General features: G+C 44.8%; 1 protein-coding gene across 2 annotated transcripts in view; it reads right to left on the bottom strand.

Annotated features, from left to right (window-relative positions):
* The window catches only part of TRPM7 (transient receptor potential cation channel subfamily M member 7), a 2,096,104-nt gene that overhangs the window by 1,806,754 nt on the left and 266,962 nt on the right, over positions 1-22,388 (bottom strand). For both annotated transcript variants that reach the window (XM_085644243.1, XM_085644244.1), the window contains exon 3: positions 10,358-10,396. In XM_085644243.1, coding sequence (XP_085500369.1) covers positions 10,358-10,396 — 39 coding nt within the window. The remainder of the gene's footprint in view (positions 1-10,357; positions 10,397-22,388) is intronic.

The following is a 22,388-nucleotide window of genomic DNA, read 5'->3' as shown; positions in this document are numbered from 1 at the left end:
GAATTTTAATACACATTTTTTCTTTATCACGATCACCTCACTCTTTTTTGATTCACGATCACTACTGTGATAACCAGTGGTTAAAGCCTCCGGGTGGAGGAAGCATTGGATTGACCCAATGATTATGCGATCACGTTGAAGACCACATTCAGCGGAGAATCAAGATATACCGCTAATCTCGATCCCAACTAAACGTGAATGAGGGTTTCTTATGCGGTACAATGTACTGTCCATGCAATACCCTGGTTTCGCAGGACCAGTGATCCACTCTACAATTGATTTTTTTGATATTGAGATAAGGAAGCTGAGTGGATCTAAGCCCTTCTTTCTCCCTCCAAATTGATTTTTGAGTATACACAGAGATCCCCTACTACAGAAGGGGAAGTTATGGCAATTCATAAGTCTCCCATTCGGACATTCCTCAACACCTTGGTGCTATAGGAAGGTGCTTCATCCAGTAGAAGTATGGCTAGGGACAAAAGGAGTAAGGTTAAATTATTTATCTGGACCATATTTTAATAATGGGTCAAGACAACATTTATAGCCATACAGAGATAGCTATGGAATTGCTAGAATTTTTGGGCTTTGTGATAGACAGAAATACATCATCTTTGATTCCAAGTCAGGAAAATTAGTTTCTGGGTTTTGTTGTGGACACGGTTCAGGCAGAATTGAAGTTACAGAGGGAAAAGTTAATAGCTGTGAAAGGAACGGAGGAAGTTGTTCGGAATTAAGGTGATACCTTTGAGGGTCTTGGCAAGGATTCTAGGTCTGTTATCCTCAACTATTCAGCCAATATTCCCTAGACCGCTGTACTATCGGGTCCTGCAGAGACTAAAAATGAGGAACTTGCGAATCGATTGGTCATATTCTCAAATATTAACACCGGATCAGGAGTCGAAGAAGGAGACAGAATGGTGCCTCAGGAATGCGGAAGCATGGAATGGCAGGGCGATTTTCAGGGAAGACCCAGAGGTTGTGATGGAGTCAGATGCTAGTTTGGAAAAGGATGAGGAGCAAGATGTGGGAACCCATACTGTGGTGGACGCTGGATAGTTCAAGAGAAGAAGTTACGTAATAATTGTTTGGAATTGTTGGAAGGTTCATTAGCATTACATTGTTTTACTCAGGGAATGAAGAAATGTTGTGTAATGCTTCGTATGGACAAAGTGTAGGCAGTGAGATAGGTCAACAGGATGGGCAGCCCACAATCAAAGGACCAAGCAGATTTGGCAAAAAGCTTTGGGGAATACTGTTTGAGCAAGGTAATTTCAATTGTGGTGGAGCACATTCCAGGTCTAAGCAATGGTGTAGCGGGTTGTTTTTCAAAGAATTTCAAAGATTTGAGGAACTGGATATTGAACAGAGATATTTCGGAGGATTCTGGAGAAATCACGACCTTTAGGTGTTGATCATTTTGCAGACGGGCTGAACACAAAGTAGGGAAGGGTTTTCAGCTGGAGAGCAGACCCAGAAGCTTGGGTAGTGGATGCTTTCCTGCAAGATTGGAGGGGGTTAGCACCTTATGCTTTCCCTCCGTTTGCAATGTTGCAAAGTTCTGCTGCAAAATACACAGATGCAGAGAAACAGTGATGGTTATAACTCTGGTTTGGAGATCACAAGCTTGGTACCCAATTATGATGGAAAAGGCAATAAAATTGTCCAGTGTTGATACCGAGATTCAGAGAAGTAATTCTAGGACCAGTCGAAGAGTATCAATTTGGTAGAACAGAGACTTCTGGACTTGATGGCATGGAGGATTTCAGGGTACAGTCGAAAATTGCGGGACTTTCGGCAAAGGCTTTAAGACAAAGTCCTGGGCATCAGGAACCAGAAATGCATATGGATTGTCTTGAAAGAAATGAGTTTGCTGGTGTATACGACGGGATTATGTCCCAGTTTCAACAGATATAGTTCACATGGTTAATTATTTAACTGAATTATTTGGAACTGGATTATCGTACAGAACAGTGAATGTCTATAGGTCGGCTGAGGTGGAAGGTCTATGTTGAATAAACGGTGTGTCTGTCAGTAAGAATTTGTTGAGTAAGAAAATAATATGTAGTATGAGGGTGTTGAACCCAACTATGGAGAAATATACTTTGCTATGGGATGTGAGATGGGTGTTAGAGGTCTTTGAGGTCTTAGTGAGTTGGAGCAAAAATTCAAACCAGACTCTAAAACAGATCTCTTGAAAATTGACACTTCTACTTTGTTTCATATCATTTAGAAGGACTTCAGATGTGAGGCCTCTGGCTGTTAACAAGTAAGGCTTATCAGCCATAATGTATTTGTTTTTACATTAAAAGGGAGAACAAAAACCTTATCAAAGACTATAATCTACCCATATTTTTAGTCAAATGAAAGACTGTGCTTGGTCAAATGTTTAAAAGAGTATAAAGGATGACTGAGAGCCTGAGGAATAATGTTGCACAGTTATTACGTCCCTACAGGTGGCCTCATAGGGAAGTTTCACCACCGACTTTGGCAAGATGGGTGAAAGAGGTGATGAGAGGTAGGTGCAGATGGGAGTAGATTTTGAGCAAACGCATTTGTATTGGGTGGTGGACTGCACGCCATTTTAAGAGCTGCAGATTGCTCGAATGAGAACAGGTTTGAAGTTGCTACTTGAAACCTGTAGTGAATGCAATTGACAATGTTTAAACTGCACTTTAAACTTGCATAATATTGGCCACTGTCCCGACAATAAATGTAGATTTTCCACAGCCTTGGGAACAGTAAATCTGGATTATATTAGAGGCACAGAGGCCAAGATCAACCCACCACAGTAATAACCCTCCCTGACGGAACATCCTCTTTTCTGGTTTCTTTCAGAGTAAGAAGACTTCAAAAAAGAAACGTTGGAGTGACAAATTATGAGCTTTCAGATTTGGAATTCTGGTCTTGAGTTTTGGGGTTTAACTTGTTTGCAGTGTTTAAAAAGGAGGATGGCTGCAAGTTGCTGGACTTTATAGCCTAATCGAATGTTTTCAAGTTCTAACCGAACCGGCCTCAGCGATGCCATCACTAAATAAATCCACTCCGCTCGCCATCAAATCAGACCACTATGTCTTTTTGGGAGACCTCAACTTCGACCTGAACCATCCCACAGACTAAAACTCCACCGGACTCCTGGAATGAATGGACAATATCTGCCTTAAGCAGCTAGTCTCTGACCCCATGCACCGATCTGGACACACGCTAGATCCAATCTTTACATTCAGCAAAAGAATCAGATACAGCCAAACCAAGGAACTCATCTGGTATTCAGCAGCTTCGAGCCCAAAGTCTCCGACCTTCTCAGCGTCCCCACTCCGGCAAAGATAGCCACTGATCACCTGCTCACCACATGTGTACAGCACAGCTAACACCAAGGCTTTAATGAACTCCATCCACTCAGGAGCACCCACCAACTTTTGCCGCCATTGACTTTTCAACCTTGGAAGCGACGAGATTAGCCACCATCTCACCATCATCCTCAACTCCTCCAGCTCTACAGCCACCTTCCTAGATGCCTGGAGACACTCCGAGGTCTGACCCCTTCCTCAAGAAATTCTCCGCACACCTCCAAAGACCTCCGGAACTACCACCATATCTCACTGCTCCAGTTCCCCACTAAAGTCCAGGAGAAGGCCATCAACCTCCAACTCACCGAACATCCGGAGAGAAACAACCTTCTAGACCCCTCCCAATCAGGATTCAGAGCCAACTACACCACTGAGACGGCCTTGCCAGCCGCAACAGACTACATCCTCAAGGTCCTTGACAGAGGGGAATCAGCTGTCCCAATCCTTCTCACCCTCTCCGCCACAGTCTCCCACCACACACATCAACCATCTGCACCAGATTGGCATCAAGAACAATGCTCTTAGATGGATGGAATCCTTCATGGGACACACAAATGAGGTTTATCTCCCTCCCTTCACATCACAGCCCAAGCACACCAACTGCGCTGAACTACAAGGCTCATCCATCAGTTTCACGCTCTTCAACATCTACATGACGCCGCTAGCAGACATCATCAGAACTCACATCAACATCATCTCCTACCCCGATGACACACAGCTCGTCCTCTCTCTCAGCAGACCCCACTACAACAAAATCCAACTTTCACAACTGCATGAAGAACATCTCAGCTTGGATAAAAGACAACTGCCTGAAGTTTGACACAGACAAAACAGAAGTGCTAATTTTCGGCAGCCATACCTCCCTCTGGAACGACTCCTGGTGGGGACCAGGACTTGAACCCACCACCACTCCAAAAGATCATGTTTGCAACCTCTGCATTATTCTCGACAGCAAACTCTCAATTGAAACAGGTCAATGCCACCGCCTCAGCATGCTTCCGCATGCTCCGCAGAATCTTCAATTGGTCACCCAACAGCACCAGGAAAACGGTGACGCAGGCCCTCATCACCAGCCCGCTAGACTACGCACTATGCAGGCACCACCGGAGAACTCATGAGAAGACTCCAGATGATCCAGAAAGCATCAGTCAGGCTGATCCTCAACCTGTCCAAAACAAAAAACACACCTCCCAGCACCTCAAAAATTGCCACAGGCTCCCCATCCAGAAGAGATGCCACTTCATGCACCTGACCCATGCCTACAAACCCTCCTAGACAAAGGACTAGCATACATTAACCACCACCTGAATTAACACCAACAATCCAGAAACCTCCGCTCCACTCATCTCGCTCTCACACAGACACCGCGTACCCGGCACTGCCACACCGGTAGACAACCTTTCTCCCAGCTCGTCGCCAAATCCTGGAACGCCCTCTTTGAGCATGGTTGCCCCCACTTTTTGCTAAACTGCTGATGTACTTTGACTCAGTGTGCCCTGGGTTCCTGCCAAACAGGTACCCAGGGACTATGTTCTTTCCCTAAAGCTGCATTGAAAACTAAACCCAATTGGCACTCTGGCCACAAGTCAGCCCATTGTAAATGGTACCAAGGACAATGTGGCCAGGGAAGGCCTCTAAGGACTACAGCACATATTGTGCCACCCTTAGAGGCCCTGTACCTACACACACACACACACACCTACACCCCCCCCCACCTTTGCAGGCTGCATGTTTTCGTACAGAACAAAGTGTAGAGTCAACATGAAACATCCCTTTTGTGCTATGCCTACAACTCACTGCCCTGGCATTGATCAGCCACCCCTCTAGCTGCATGCACTACATCAGTGGTGAGGGTACAGGTGCATGAGCCCGGTACCCCTACAGTGGCTAAGCCAATTCTTAGACATTGTAAGTGCAGTAATGCCATTAAGAGTATATGGTGCTGGGAGTTTGTCATTACAATTGGTGTATGTGTAAACCATATAAAGAGCGCTGGGACATCACGGCGCTATTGAAATTCATTGATACCCAGAGCCCGGAAGGATGAGCGGCTGAGAGGCCCTGTCAGGATTTCAATTCCCGGTGGATGCATTCGCCCACTGAGCTCCGTGCCCCCGCCATAGATGAAGGCCCGTGCAAGGTTCCCATAGGCACTTGCAGGGTCCCCTAGGCACTTGCAGGGGTCCCCTTGACCCCGCATAGGGTTCCTAAAGACAGGTGGGTTCCGAGCATTAATACTGGGCTCCGGGCCTGAGCCACGGCTCTTCGAGCGTCTGGGCCGTGAGCCAAAGGGGTGGAGTACGGAAGAGGCAGGGAGCCCTCACCCGAGCCAACAACTACACACAGTGTCACTCCCGGTGTAAGGGCGGCCACGATCATCATTTGCATCTTTTATATAGCGCGAACTCGACCCAAAGGTATTGGAGCGCTGTACATGAGCACTGTATTTGCATTACATAATCTGGCACGGGGAGATTAAGTGATTTGCCCAGAATCACAAGATGTGGACGCGACCTCGAGGCTCGAACCCTGGTTTCCTGCACCAAAGTCAGCAGCGCAGCCGACGGACCACATTGGGTATGAGGGCAGTGATGAGTTTCCATACATCACACTTTGGAGTGCAGTCTCATTCACTTGGGTGTGAGACTCTCAGTGCAGTCTCATGTATTGGCTCCAAGTTTCACACCTTTCAGCACAGTCTCCACTCATCGGAAATTCTCACCCTTTAGTAGTGAGTCTCACACCTCAAAGTAGTTAATCATTCAGCGGGTGTGATTCTCACGCTGAAGTGCGCTGTCTCACTCCGCGAGTGCGTCCATCTCACACCATAGCTCAGGGGGTGCCTGGGACTAATCTCGCGGCTCAGAGGGTGGTCTCACAAGTTCTGTGCAAGCCTCACCGCTCAGAGCAGTCTCATTCTTTGAATAGAAGTCTGGCGTGTTGGAGCACAGACTCCTTCAAGGGGAAACGTGAGCCCAGAAGGACAGTCTGGTCTCATCTCCAGCACCTGTGGCTCTACCCTGGCAGCAGGTCAGAAGACCACTGCCTTTACTAACCCAGAGTGCTCCACTTAAGCTCGAGAAGGTGGGGGCGAGCATCTTTGGGTCTCATCATCTTAGTTGGGGTGGGAGGGGCGTCTTTTTCGGAAGTCGAATTTGAGATCTCTGGGAACGTGATGTAAAACGCTCGAAAATGAGTGTCCAGTGCTTTGATTTGCTTGAACTACTATTTAAATCCATGTTTAGATAGTTTTAGTACGTCAAGGGTTATCTTTCATGCATGGCGGCCGCTGATTACAGAATGCTTTTAAAAAGGCAGGACTTCTGGGGTGAGAGGGGAGGGGTTACAGCTGCAGGCCGCATCCTTCCCTCATCCACCAGCCATGCAACGTGGCACAGAGGGGAGGGGGTAGGGGGAAAAGCAATTACAATGGTCAGCTGCTCGAGTTTTCAACATTTCCAGAACACGAGGCAGGAAATTGGAAAAATACTGCGTGAAACAAACTGAAATAGAAGCGAAATGAGCCCTGTAAAAGAACCAGTAGCTATGGTACTTAAATAAGGAGCCGGCTGGAGCGAAACCACCCGTATGAGTCCCAATGCAATTGCCACAAGAAAGCCATTGCCTGGAATTTTTCATACAGAAGAAATCCAGAGTGCTATTCCAATGATCATTAGTTACCACAGTAAATCACATCACCGTAAACATATAACCTCAACAATAAATCATAAAGCTGCATAACATAGTCATATTAACCAACCATAGTATGTAACACGCTTGTGCATGAGCCAAGCTAAACCACTAGCCCGACTCTCCTTGTTTGCTCGGCCAATGAATAAGGGAGCCCCTGATGATGGCGTCATCTGATAGTACTATCCTGATAACCCACCCATAACTTGCCCCCAGTGCCCCAACCGTCTACATAAACATTACCCAATTACACCTCCACGCCCACTCGGCATCTTATGTCCCTCACCCGATCCCAGTGGCCGTCCTGGTATCGCCCCTTTGCCAGAGGGCGCTCAAGCTCCGCCTGCAGGGATCCTTCCTCTTCAGGGCTCAGAATGTGTCGGAACAGCCGTACACCCCTGGGGAGGAGCTGGGGGAGTACGGCGGGGGAGGAGGGTCCTAGCGGAACGGAAGAGTTAGTACAGTATTTCAGATGGCCTCGGAGACCCGGCCTCATCCAGAGGTGCGGCACAGCCAAACTCGAAACACCATGCTTATGGCCCCGAAAGTACCAGCCACGGGCGCCGCCATCTTAGAACAGCGCGGAGCCTGCCGGGACTAGGGACAGCACGCACGTACACATACATGGCAATAGTATCTCCAGTAAATAGCTAAAGAAACTTTTGTATGCAAATATGTTCCCATCATCTTTTTTAACCTTCTTCCGCGTAAAATCACGCTAATTCCTTCAACGAAGGATGCTTTTCAAATGTTTTCAACCCGCAGTCCTAACATCATGGAGCTAGGCTTGGGTCACGCCATGAACACCACCGCCTTTCTCCGAGGTCAAGCAGAAATGCCTCGGAGAAACGCAGCGGCATTTTCGGATTCGGGGGCGTGTTTTTCTTCCTCTCCTCTTGCCATTGGCTGGAATGTTTACATTCCAGAGGAGAGAAAGAAAGTAAAAAACACGCCCCCGAATCCGAAAAAGACGGGGTTTAAACGGACAGACGCCCCTCTCCTCCAATGGCTGGCCTCCGTTTAGGAAGCCAGCAAATGGAGAAGAGGGGTGGGTTCAAGCCCCATACCTAAAAACCTTAAATCTCGCGAGCGAGACTGCGCAAGCGCAGCCTTCGCTAGCCGAGACCCAAAAACTGGAAATTTGGTATCAAAGTTCTCAGCACATTAAACCCACACCAGTGTGGGATTTAGTGAGAAATGCACACAGAGGTCATCTTAGAGATGCCCCTAAAAAACGACCTAAGATTAGTGTCCAGGCTGAGTGGCTGCTCACCAGCTGCCACCACAAGGCACGTTTCTGGACCCCTGGGTCAAGAGCCTGCTGCTCTCGGGGGGTCTGAAACAACGCACATCCTGAGACAAGATGCCAAGCCTCCTCCCCCAGGATGGGCAGGGTTCACGAAGGGGAAACTTCAAAGGCTTGCCACCTGTGTGAGCTTCCCCAGGCCTTTTGTTGATCCAGAAACTGGCCCCCACCGGTTCTGACCCCCACTTTGGAAGGAAGAATCAGCAGGAAAACCAAGTGAGGAAGGGCGGTGTGCCAACCTTTGCCAACCCCACCTCTCAGGTGGGGGCGGCGTGGTAAAGCACAACTGTCGCCGCCATCTTGCAGATGGGGAGACCCAGCCAACCAGAGTGAGGCATATGCCCCCTCTCCCACTAGAGGGTGGCAAAATAGGGGGTGTACCCACCCCAAAGAAGGGGCCAATTGGTCCTAACCTTTACTTACCTGTAACGCCCCTAAATCTAGTATTTAGGGGCACCTCTAAACCTTGCCTCCTCAGACAAGAACTGACTAAGAAGAAAAAGGATGGAGGAAGCTGTGCTACAGCTAAGAAGAGGATGACACCCACTGACTTGACCTATGCCCTACCGGCCTGTCCCCACCTCGAACCTGCAGAAGCGAAATCCCAGTGTGTCCTGCAGCCAGCCGCCTCAAGAACCCGAAGGACCTGCCCTGCCTTCCACCCCAAAGACTTTGTCTCCCGTGAACATGGATTTGTTCACCCACAGACTCTGGCTCCGGCCAAATACACGAGTCTGCACCCGATGCCAACGGCCAAAGTTCGAGTGGCCCAACACCACGAGGAGGTCTCCCTGGCAATCCCGACCTGAGATCTGGTGATCTCTGACCTGCCTCGACCCTCTCCACGACGCCTGCAGTCTCTTTCTGGAGGATCCCCCCCCGACCGGGACCGGAGCTGGTAAGGAAACCTGATGCCCAAAGACACCCCTGCACCGGACATCCCACAGCCTTGGGTGGCCCAACCAATGGTGTCCCAGCATCCCAACTTACCTCTACAGCCAGTGGTGACCTCCAGAAGATCTTAGTCTCCGAGCCTGCAGTCTGTTCAAACCAGAGAATTCCCATTGAAACCAACCGGGCACCAGACACCAAAACAGCACACTGCACCCAGCTGCCCCTGTGCTGCTGCGGGTGTACTTTGGGTGCTAACTCGGATACCTCTGAGCCAAACACCAAGAGTTCTGCTCCACAACCGTGTACCCAGTTCCTGAGCAGCTCGTGAGCAGCTACCAACCAGTGGCCGTCTATACCCAATTGGATAACATAGGGCCTCAGCACTGCACCCGGCTGCCCTAGTGCCGCTGAGGGTGCTTTGAGAGGGCATCCTTGACCCTGGGGTAATCCTTGTTCTAACCCCATAAACTCAACCCCGAAGACCAAGTACTTACCTGTTAACTGATAACTTCATTTCTCTCCATAGGAATACATTTACTGTTTTCCCTTGAAAAATATTCCAAGTTTGGAGTTGATTTGTATGAAAACCTGAAAAACTACAACTGTACAAAATGGATTTTACTTACCTTTTCTCTAGGAAATGTCCCAGTGGGATACCTAGGCATATCACACTGAGTAGAAAAAGTAATTCAAAAAGTAATCTGTACTGAGTGATAGCATTGTAATTGCTCAAATATGCACAGTCGCCATAAAAGTATTACACTTCAGCACCATGGTACCTTTGCTTGGTTTGCTGGGCCAACCCTATATTTTTACATACATGCCAATTCTTTTTTTATTACATACTACATAATAAATAGCACGTCTGCAAAGTCTAAACATATCGGGTTTGACAATGCTTGCTTATTTAGCAAATATACATCCCATTATTCCGTATTCTATTTTCACTGGCACTGCACACACTACACAAGTGCATATAACATGTAATATTTATCAGATACAATTAGCACAAAAATAGTTAGCTGTAAATATCCACAGAATAAAACATTGCTGAATTGGTACACAACACTCGACATAAGCAGACATTTGTTTACAAACAGAACTCATAGTGCCAGGTTACCTGACAAGTTGCTGACAAATCTGACATCCTGGAAGGCACCTGTGGAAGAGAATAAGCACACCAATGTTATTATGTGCAACATAGATTAGTATTTTGACAGGAACTGTTAAAAACTGATTGCATCCTATGTCTCCAAGTAGGAAACTATTGTGCCAATACTAAAGATAATATTTCACCCATTAAATAACCTGTATTGTGTCAGTGCTCGTTAATATGGAAACGTGAAGAAACTATACAATTACTAATTTTTAATCATATAAACCTTTACTGGTCGGGTTGTGTAAAGAATATACAGCGTGTAAACAAATCACAAGATGCCTCAATGAAAACAATGCATGCGCAACAATAAAACTGAACAGTTTAGATATCAACAATCAATAACAACGTTTAAGAGACTAATAACGATATATATATATATTTTTTAAACATGGTGCTTAAAACGTATGGAATTAATTTGAGGGTATGCCAAGCTAACGTTAATGTTCCTTCCAGAGAATAAATTAATCAAGAGTCATTCGAACATTGTTTCCACTATACTTATAGCTGGTTTTGTGTCCACCATCTTGAACTTCTGACTTTTTTTGACCAGCTTCTTTCGGCCTGCTCGGAGACTTTGTCAATCACGTCTTGGCTTTGCCCACAACAGTATAGCTCTCGCATCTAATTCTACTGACTGTTAGGGTGTATCTTTTCACCTCCAATCGAGTGCTTGCATTTCAAAGTATCACGAACTAATTTATGCACAGACAATGATAATAGCTGTAATTCCAGAGCAACTTTGTGTTAAAAAAGAAAATGTCTAAAAAGCCTAAATAGGTTTTATTAAAATGTTTTTATCACGCCTGCCTACTTACTGTAACCGCTTCTTCTCAAAATAGGAAAATAATATTTGTAAACTAGTTTTCAAATGACCAAACAGCCACTGAAAAAGTAATTATTTTCTACAACATTTTCTGATCTTTGAAATTTGAGGAAAAAACATAAAAACAAGAACTACTATAGCTACAAACAAGTATTTTTTGGTCTTAAAAATAAATAAAAAAAATGCCACAGTAGTCCTTGGCACCTCCGGGAACTACTGTGTGGATGTGTTCCTTGAGAAAAAGCAGAATATCAAGGCCAAGGGGTCAGGTGAGCTGACACACTGCCCGATACTGTATCGCGTATTACAGCATTCCAGTACTGTGAATTAAGACCGTATTAAAGCGGTGGTCCACTGAACAATGTCACAATACATTTCAAAACCCAAAGTGGCTTCATCAAATAAAGCAAGTGCTTATTGCTGATAATTGTTAGAGATGCAGGACTGCAGGAGAGCAGTGTGTTATTTTCTCTATAATGAATGACCATTTAAACCACCTGCGTGCCAAGGATGTGGTGGACATCCTCGATGTGACCATTCAAGTGCTAAGGACCTGTCCAGCACACCCACCCTCCAGGAAGCGCTGGCACTCCTCCCTTATGCTTTACCCCTACGTGCCCCAAACAAGGATTGGCAATGGAAGATCTTCTGTTGCCATCCCGACCCTTGCTTCAGCAAGAGAGATGTCAACATGCACACAAAACACCAACATCATGAACGTACTCAGGGACGCACTGGAAGCCATTTTGCTTCCAGCACAACTCAAGGACTCTTTCGGTAAGGTTCGCTCACTTGGCAGTGTGGGAGATGGTGAAACTTGCGGGAAAAGGTCGATCTGCCCCAGAGGTGGGGGTTGAGGCAAAATCCCATTAGACACCAGAGACTGTTTTTTTTAAGTAGAGCGGGGGAGGAGGCTGCCCCCTGGCTAAGAGTCGTTCACTCCAAATTCTTTCATTCACAGGTAACATTTCAAAATGTTACGTTTGCTAGTTTGGTTTTCAGAGAGTACATACTTTACAAGTAAGTATGTTATGGCAAGAAGCCATATATGTTGTGTGAAAGTGCTCCTGGATACACGTATCATTTCAGGCTGTACACTGGTAAGGAATCTTGCATGTCCTTCCACTTTTAGAGTCAGTGAAGAAAATTCTGTTAGAACTTGCCAGATAACTTTCACAAATTTCTCTATTTATACGTCAATAACTTTTACACAGAAGTGCAATTATTTAAAGAATTGTTCAAAGTAAGCACTTTCCCATAACGTATAGGTTACTGTAATGTTGATATGTGTAAGAAACTTGAAAGGGGGTAGGGCAAAATTCAGACCAAAGGGATGTCCACATGCTCATAACTATTTACAATGGAAGTACTTCATCCATAACTGGTACGGGAACTGTACACACAATTGTGCATTCTAAACTTCAACAAGCACATGGGAGGTGTATACAGAGAAGATCGAAAATCAGATGACTGGTACAAGATGTTGGCTGTGCATGTATTTTCACTTCCGTCAATACTTGCATTCATTTCAAATAACGTTCTCCAGATACCATGATTACTTTCGTAGTTTCATCAGTCTGTAATAGACAACCTTGTTGAAGTACAACAAGCAAAAGTTCCAAGAATAGGAGTGGAGGTGGATGTGGCACGATTGATAGATTGCCACTTTCCTGAATACATTCAAACAAACACTCCCCCAAAAAAATTCCTTGTCAATGATATAAAGTCCTTCTCTGAAAATAAATATGAAAGGACTCTTGCATGTTATGCCCAAAGTGTCCCTCTAATTCTGGCCTATGTGTGGCAACATGTTTGAAACTATACCATACGCAACTGAAGTACTGGGAGCAACCATGATAATAAAAAGCAACTGAAAACTATGCCATATAATGCCATATAATTTATGTTTTGACATTAGCCAATTGTTTGACGTGTTTTACTAACACGTGTTATTCATGCAAACCTTGACCCTGATTTAGAGTACGGCGGAAAGAATACTCCATCGCAAAGGCAACAGAGTTTTCGGTTCACAGTACTGAAGGTACACCTTACTCATTTAGATTCGGAAGGATCTTCAATATGTCAGCGGCGGAGACTACTCGGTCTTCACTGCTGACATACCTCTGACAGTGCAGCAGTCTAAGGGTCATATGAGGTTTTGAAATTGGTCCACCCACCCGATTTATAGTGGGTGAACATATGACAAGTTCTTACTTTCACTCCCATCCAAAACATGGCGGTAAGGCAGTGGTTACCAAACCTTTCCGACCAGTGGCTCCTCCAAACAATTGGTCGTGGTTCCCCATTACATTACTTTTTTTTGGCGAGTGGAGAGTTGAATTTGAGCTATATCAAACTGCAGTAAGACAGTAAGCTCACTGCTAGGAGACTGCAGTGTGCGCCCTTCTGATTTTACTCGTAGAGTTTTCACTTTTTTTTAACTTAACTTTTAACTGGGGAACTGCTTTTGGGGGAACTTTCTTTTCGTTTTGTATTTCCACTGTTTGTTGATTGTTGCATAACGAAGCCAGTCCCCGGTCCACCACGGTCTCCTAGTGACCGATTGTTGTGGAGGGACGCGGCTCCTCCCCCTGCCTCCGTCATTTCCGCTGACCGCTCGGCACTTAAACAAGATGGACGCCGGCCGCGCAGCGGGCGTGCCAAAGACAAGCCCGTCTGCGCCCGCCCGCGTCCCAGAGGCGGCCGGGGATTCGGCTGGTTTGACCCAACTCTCAAATAAAGTACTAATGCTAGAGCAGAGTTTTCAGTTTGAAAATTAACTGGGTTTTGAAGCTCTGGCATGTCTATTTGTTACATTAATTTATTAATTATTAATTATTTGTCTTGTGTAAGTGTTTATACTAATCAACTCGTTTGTTTTAACAAGAGAGAATTACACGTGGGAACGCATAAGTGTGCTGTTTAATAATAATGTGCGTTTTTACATGTTTAAAGATTGCTGTGTGTTGTTTATTTTTAAGCACAAAACGCTTTTTGAATTAATGCTTTTCTATGTTGCAAGAGCTAGATAATTGCATACACATAAGGGTATTAGTGGGGTTAACACTGTTCAATCACTATGCTGTGGTAACGTTGTTTTTGTCTCTTTTAATTAAGATGGTCTATTGTGGCCTAAATAAAGATGGCCGACATGTAGAGCCTGGCCTCGAGTAGAAAACTGTGACGAGAGAGAGCCTTGCTGAATATGGTCCTGAAGTCAGCTGACCACAGTCCTTGCGTGCCTGGTTAAAACTTTCCGTGAGGACAGCAGCAGTTTTGGGCGATCTCCAAATGAAATGAAATGTCCTTGGCAGCTTTGGGAAACAAAGGAGCTTTAAAGAAAGACTCTGAACTATGATTTCATTGCCGAGGAGACGTGGAAACTACAAGATACAAATGTATTTTTTGGTTCCTGTTCCGTTATGTTTATTTTGTGATTTTTCCTGAGCGGAGATTTTCAAATGTAGCGATGCTACATCCTTACCTTCTCGCTTTGCTCAGAGGTTTGACGGAAGAAGTCAATACAAATTATATTTTCCTTTGTTTGATTCACTATAAGAATTGTTAGCCTAGAGAGGGTTTTTGCCACTTGCCATTTGCCTTTTGCCGCGTTCCGAATCTGCGTTGGTGAAGATCGTTGCTGAGGGGACTTCGTCTTGAGAGACTTTACCGAGAGACTTGTCCTGGCCCGTTCTGACATTTAGCTAGAATAGGTAACTATGAGAAAATTGATTTATTCTGATTGATTTTCTTTGACTAATTTTAGATAAAGCAATATAATTTTGAATATGGTGTTGGTTATTATTTCTTGTCAATTATTGAGTATCATATTTTGATTATTATTGTATAGATTGTTTAGATTATGTTTAAGGGCAGTCTCAATAACCAGATCTTATCGACCCCGATATAGATGCAGGGTGTTTAGGAGTTTTTCTTCCACAGGTTATTGCTGGTAGAGTATTTGAGCGTATGTTAGTGAAATGGGCCCTAGTGTATGAAGAATGTATGTGCGTGTAACTGTGAGATTACTCTATCCGTGGAAGTAGGGATATTATATACACCCTGATCTCTATCAATTTCCTGGTAGCAGAGGATGGTTATTGATGATTGTCTTGATTTGATTAGATTACATATTGATTATTGATTATTGATGTTGGTACATGTACTAATACTATATGTTGGAGTCGTCATGTTGAGTTCAGTTCAGTTCAGTTCATAAGGCTTTATTCGGAGCTTAAAAACAAAGTCCATAAAAGCACAAATCATACATAAAAACTTCATCATTATAACAATACAATAAATAGATACATTAAAAACGATTTAAAATGACAGATTAGGCCTTGCCTTAATAGCCCGCAAAAGGAAAGTGGCAGTATAAAAACATACGTCAGGTGGCATATTAAATAGCAAGATCATAGTGTCTTTTACGGTCCTGACTCCATGTTTCTTAAAAATAGGTTTTAAAAAAGCTGATCGAAGGTTTCCATAAAAAGAGCAGAACAATAAGAAGTGTACGGTACTTTGCGCGGTAATATGGTCACATGGGCAAGGACCTGTTGGGTGTTTCTTGATGCTTGGAAATGCGACCAGATGGTGAACAATACCAAAACGGAGCCTTGTCAAAACAAATCGATGGGAGGATCTAGAAACAAAACTCAAATATGGTTGAGACCCTATCGTTTCACTAAAACTTCCATAAAAACGACAGGTGATTAAATTGTCACTAGACCTCCCACGCTTCTCATTTCTGTGATCCATAAAAGTAGATTTCAGCTCATTTTTTGTAAGGCTAGAGGCTGCATGATGATCCTCTAATATATTGAGATCAAAAATATTAGAAAAACTTTCAGAAACAAATTTTACCCATGGGATCGATAGATGCTTATCAGTGGTGAGACAATCCTCGATAATAGCTCTATTTAGAGAAGTCTCTTCCTTGGTCCATATTGCGCGACAAAGCAAAAGCGGTCTAAGGGCTACATGATCAGAGAGATGTTGGATCCCAAACTCCCTGTGCACCAGATCAGTGGAGGCTGAAGTAGGTAGACTTAAAAGCCTTTTGAGAAAGGTGTTTTCTTCCACCTGGAGATTGCTACTTGATACATGCCCCCAGATACCGGCACCATAGAGAGTAATAGAAAGACACCTCATTTGATAAATTTTTAACATATCCATGAGCCGTTTATCCCCTAGTTTAGAGGCGAATTGAAATACCCCATGGGCACTTTTCGCCATTCTACCCCTTACATAATGAATCTCGTTGGACCAACTACCAGATTTAGAGAAGGTAATACCTAGGTAGTTGAAGGTGTCCACCGTTAAAACCTTTTGCCCTTCAATGAAAAAGGAATGAGGCTTTTTACAACTTTTGCCACACTCCATGACAAAGGTTTTAGATTCATTAATCTTTAACTTCCTGTCCTTAATGAACAGAGAAAATCTGTCCATTAAACGTTGCAGACCGATGGGGGTCCTAGATAAAATAACGGCATCGTCTGCGTAAAGTAGGACAGGAATATCAAAATCGGGGGTTTTAGGGGTATCAGCCGCAACTGTCTTTAAGACCGAATCAACCTCGTTAATAAAGAGTGTAAAAAGCAGGGGAGCCAGTACACAACCCTGCCTGATACCACGTCTTGTGGGGAATTTAGGAGTACATTCCCCAGCCGAGCCGTAACGTACGCTCGACCTGAGGTTGGCATAAAGCCAGGCCAGGAAGTGAACAATGCCCTCGGGTGCACCCATTTCCAGGAGTTTCTCCCATAAGATCTTATGGTTCACCATATCGAAGGCGCTGCTCAGATCTGCAAAGCAGAGATAAAGAGATCCTTTCTTTGCCCTCGTGTATTTCCCTATTAAAAGTTCAAGATTAAGACACTGTTCTACCGTTCCCCGTCCCTTCCTAAAACCATATTGGGAATTGGCCAGGATGTTATTAGAATCAGCCCATTCTTCAAGTCTAACCAAGAGCACCCTACTCATGATTTTCACGGAGGAGTCAAGAAGGGAGATAGGGCGGTAGTTCTTAGCATCACTTCTATCCCCCTTCTTATATATCGGAACTATGATAGATTCCTCCCATGAGGGTGGGACGCCGAGACAGACTGCTGCATTAAACACAGTCGTTAATAACGGGCCCCAGATCACTGGCTCTTTTTTGTAGACATCAATGGGTACCCCGTCTGGCCCCTGGGCCTTGCCTCCCTTGCTGGCAGAGATACTATTCATAACCTCACTAATGGAGATATCTAAGGGAATGGCAGGCCAGTCGTCTCGGACTACAACCAGATTAGTGTTAGACTCAAAAATCATTGAAAAATGGGAGACCCAGCTTTCCACGCTGACGTTAGCAGTCAGCTCTGGCATTACCTCGTTTTTAAGGAATGGACTGTTAACAGTAGCCCAGAATAGGGAAGAGTCTGAGGTTTCAGCAGCTTGTTCTAAATTATCCCATGCCTCTAATCTTAATTCGGCCTTCCTTTTGTTGATTGCAGACCGGTAGCAGGCTCTAAGTTCTCTTATCAAATTAGTGTCCCTAGGCTTAGCAGCGAGTGCCACCTTGAGACCCTTGAGTGCATTGGTACTAGCATGATCGAACCATCCTCTAGACCTGCATGATTTTCCCTTAAGATACACTGTAAATTTGGCATCTATGACAGTGTTAATGTTAATAAACATAGGGATGATTACATCCAATACTTCCTTGTTCTCTAAAATGGCAGTAATGTCGTTTAAACAGCTATTAATAATGGAGTTCGACAGAATATCTGCTTTGCCCCCTTTCCACCTGATTCTAATACCATTAGGACGATGGGGTTCAATATTAGCAATGATGTTAGGTTTAGGGCCCCTGTTCGCCTTCCATAGTACAGCTTCCATAGTTAAACAATTATGATCGCTGATAACATTTTCCACTATCAGAGGGGCTGTACACCACTGGTTAAGGCTAGATGAAATGCAAATAAAATCGATCACAGTGTTTGCATTCCGGCCCGTAAAAGTGGGGATAGTTTCACCGGAGTCCCCTGTCAAATTCTCCAATGGTTCCATATCATATGTCATCAGGATTTTGTTAAGTGATTCTCCGTATGTATTGTGGGGGAAATGACAAACACCTTCCCCACAACAATTAACAAAACCACATGCCCTTTGGACCAGAGGTGGACAAACAACAGTGTTAAAATCCCCTAACCAGATAAAATCAAACATAACATTATTACCCGTTACTATGTCCGCCAGAGCGGATTCTAAAGCAGAAGCCACCTCATGTCTGGTGTTATCGAACACATTATTATAAAAATTAATTAAAAGGATATTTCTACCCAGCTCCTCAAAAAGCCATAAAACCTGGGAGTGGGCCCCGATGGTTACGTGTTTCTTTACGAGAAGTGGCACGTCTACAGAAATCAGAGTCAAAAGCCCACCCTTAGCTCTGCCTGAAGTGGATGCCACAGCCGGCAAGTTGTAAGAAACGAAACCAGAATAATTAATGGGTACCAAACTCCAGGTTTCCTGAAAACAAATGATACTAAAATTGTTAATAAAATCAAGCCATCCTAAACAAGTATCCTTTTGTGAGAGACCGGCAACATTCCAACATGCAATAGTGCACCAGCCTCTATCATCAAATGCAGTAGGCGTAGTTTGGTCAGTCCTGTCCGCAACACCATTAGCGGGCCTTACAATTCTGCTGTCCACTAGGGCATCATTTAGTTTTACATTAGAGTCTATTATACTGATGGTGTCAGCTGGTTCATGGGCCCCCTTGATCGGGCTGCAATTTCCAATTCCCAAGGAAACAATAGCAGGCTCTAAAACCGCCAAAGGTAACCCCAGTCAGTCATTACAGTCAAGGCCACTCAGGGGCTGGAACCTATTAAACAAAGGGATACTAGGGCCATCACACATATTCAGGCCACTAGACCTCCCTTGAAAGCGCTCAACGTCAGGTTGAATTCCAAAATCCCTATAAAAAAAACCCAAAGGGCGCAAGGATATTCCTCCATCCTGGGCCGGAAGTGAAGCAGCTTTAATCAGCACTGTAGATGTAAGTTGGGGGTTCCGAAAGTTGATGACGACACAATCCCCTCCACAGGTCTTGGATGATTTCCCCACCCAGTTCGTTCTTCTAGTACTTAGAATATCCCCCGATAGTGCGACTGGGAAACCACAATGCCTATGGAGCCAATCCACGGTTCTGTTCTTTAAAGATGAATGTGATTCAACAAACCCGTGGTTGCTACCAGAGGTGTTAATAGGGGGGACGTTTGTTAAAACTGCTACAAATGGTGCACAGGACGGTGGTAAATCCGGCTGGGGTTTGCTAGAGCTGTTATGACTTAGATTGGGGTCCATATTTTTCCTCGATATTGGATTAAGAGTGGATTTAGTCTGGGCCGGCAGCTGCAAAGGAGGGTTAGGTATGGCCGATACAGCAGGGGAAGCGGCCCGAACGTTCTCAGAACTAACATTATTACGATCAATCATCGTTGTGTCAGATATGTGATTATCAGAGGACACCACAGCAGATACTTTCTCTTTGTCAGCTACAGATACTGCCTTAATGGTATTTACTGAGCTTATAAGGGTATCCACTAAACCACCCAGACTAGCTACTTCATTAGTGATTGTAGCGAGTTTAGTCAATAGGGGTTGAACAAGGAGGTCAAGCTTAGCCTCTAGAGCGTTCAGCAAAAAGTCTAATTGCCCCTTATCCAAACTGATCGTGGACCCTTCCTGTGACTTAGTTGGGTCATGCTGGATATTAGACGTTGAGGGGTCAGTTCTTTTCACAGGTCGACTCCCCCCTCGTTTAGGCTGGTTGGTTTTACTGTTAGTCCTACAAGAACGTAGTGACCTTTGTGTCCTGGGGGCCTGCGCATTTGGGGTTGGGTCTAAAGACAAATCCACGACTGATGTTAATTCGATTGTGGGCGTGGTGGTGTCTGTAATCTCATTTATAGAATCATTGAGATCTCCCAAATTGGGGCTATTTGATAAATTCATATGGACACTACCATTAAGAGGGGAAGGTGGCTGAGAAGCTGACTCGGTAGGAGGACAATGATTTAAACTAGTTGGCCCCGGTCGGCCTGGGGATTTTCTCCTTTCCTGGTTAATTTTGTCCACCATTTTAACTAAGTAATTGTCCATAGTGGACGACGTAGCTGCTGGTTTAACTTTGGGCATTGTGAATATCGGCTAATGCACAATCAGTAACAGTAAACACGAACTGGCACACTAATTAACAGCATACAAATATTAACCAGCATCGAATCATGGATAGTAACCCACTCCTACCCGCTCCTGTCCCGGACTGTCCGCCCTTAGTCCGGGCTTCGTCCAGGGCGTCCCGCGTCGCGTCCCGCTCCGCCTGTAATGGAGCTAGTTAGCCACAATAACAGCCAATGGGAAATAAGGGTGTGTCGTTATCCGGTTGGTGGGCGGGATGGCGGGAGGCGTGCCGCTACACAGCTGAGGCGCTGCGGCGCTCAGGGCTCCTGGGACCTGCAGTCCCGTCCGGCTACACTTTCAGGCTGCCACAGGTAAAGCAAACCTCCACCTTCTTCTCCTGTACGATGCGGGACCCGCGCCAGCGGGTTCCGCGAGGAATTTTATCCGGTTGGTGGGCGGGATGGCGGGAGGCGTGCCGCTACACAGCTGAGGCGCTGCGGCGCTCAGGGCTCCTGGGACCTGCAGTCCCGTCCGGCTACACTTTCAGGCTGCCACAGGTAAAGCAAACCTCCACCTTCTTCTCCTGTACGATGCTGACCGCTCGGCACTTAAACAAGATGGACGCCGGCCGCGCAGCGGGCGTGCCAAAGACAAGCCCGTCTGCGCCCGCCCGCGTCCCAGAGGCGGCCGGGGATTCGGCTGGTTTGACCCAACTCTCAAATAAAGTACTAATGCTAGAGCAGAGTTTTCAGTTTGAAAATTAACTGGGTTTTGAAGCTCTGGCATGTCTATTTGTTACATTAATTTATTAATTATTAATTATTTGTCTTGTGTAAGTGTTTATACTAATCAACTCGTTTGTTTTAACAAGAGAGAATTACACGTGGGAACGCATAAGTGTGCTGTTTAATAATAATGTGCGTTTTTACATGTTTAAAGATTGCTGTGTGTTGTTTATTTTTAAGCACAAAACGCTTTTTGAATTAATGCTTTTCTATGTTGCAAGAGCTAGATAATTGCATACACATAAGGGTATTAGTGGGGTTAACACTGTTCAATCACTATGCTGTGGTAACGTTGTTTTTGTCTCTTTTAATTAAGATGGTCTATTGTGGCCTAAATAAAGATGGCCGACATGTAGAGCCTGGCCTCGAGTAGAAAACTGTGACGAGAGAGAGCCTTGCTGAATATGGTCCTGAAGTCAGCTGACCACAGTCCTTGCTTTGCCTGGTTAAAACTTTCCGTGAGGACAGCAGCAGTTTTGGGCGATCTCCAAATGAAATGAAATGTCCTTGGCAGCTTTGGGAAACAAAGGAGCTTTAAAGAAAGACTCTGAACTATGATTTCATTGCCGAGGAGACGTGGAAACTACAAGATACAAATGTATTTTTTGGTTCCTGTTCCGTTATGTTTATTTTGTGATTTTTCCTGAGCGGAGATTTTCAAATGTAGCGATGCTACATCCTTACCTTCTCGCTTTGCTCAGAGGTTTGACGGAAGAAGTCAATACAAATTATATTTTCCTTTGTTTGATTCACTATAAGAATTGTTAGCCTAGAGAGGGTTTTTGCCACTTGCCATTTGCCTTTTGCCGCGTTCCGAATCTGCGTTGGTGAAGATCGTTGCTGAGGGGACTTCGTCTTGAGAGACTTTACCGAGAGACTTGTCCTGACCCGTTCTGACATTTAGCTAGAATAGGTAACTATGAGAAAATTGATTTATTCTGATTGATTTTCTTTGACTAATTTTAGATAAAGCAATATAATTTTGAATATGGTGTTGGTTATTATTTCTTATTATTTATATTACATATTGATTATTGATTATTGATGTTGGTACATGTACTAATACTATATGTTGGAGTCGTCATGTTGAGTTATATGTAGTGCTTCTGGAACTTGGAAGCTGGTAGCAGTTCCGTAGTAGGGCAGAGGGAAGTATATGCTGCACTCGGGAAAGACGGGATTGTTGGTCCTGTATGTATGCAGGAAAATT

This window comes from Triturus cristatus, chromosome 3_1 (assembly GCF_964204655.1).
Source record: "Triturus cristatus chromosome 3_1, aTriCri1.1, whole genome shotgun sequence".
Taxonomy (NCBI): Eukaryota; Metazoa; Chordata; class Amphibia; order Caudata; family Salamandridae; genus Triturus; species Triturus cristatus.
Note: the sequence above shows the minus strand (reverse complement) of the source record. Positions and strands in the feature narration are given on the sequence as shown.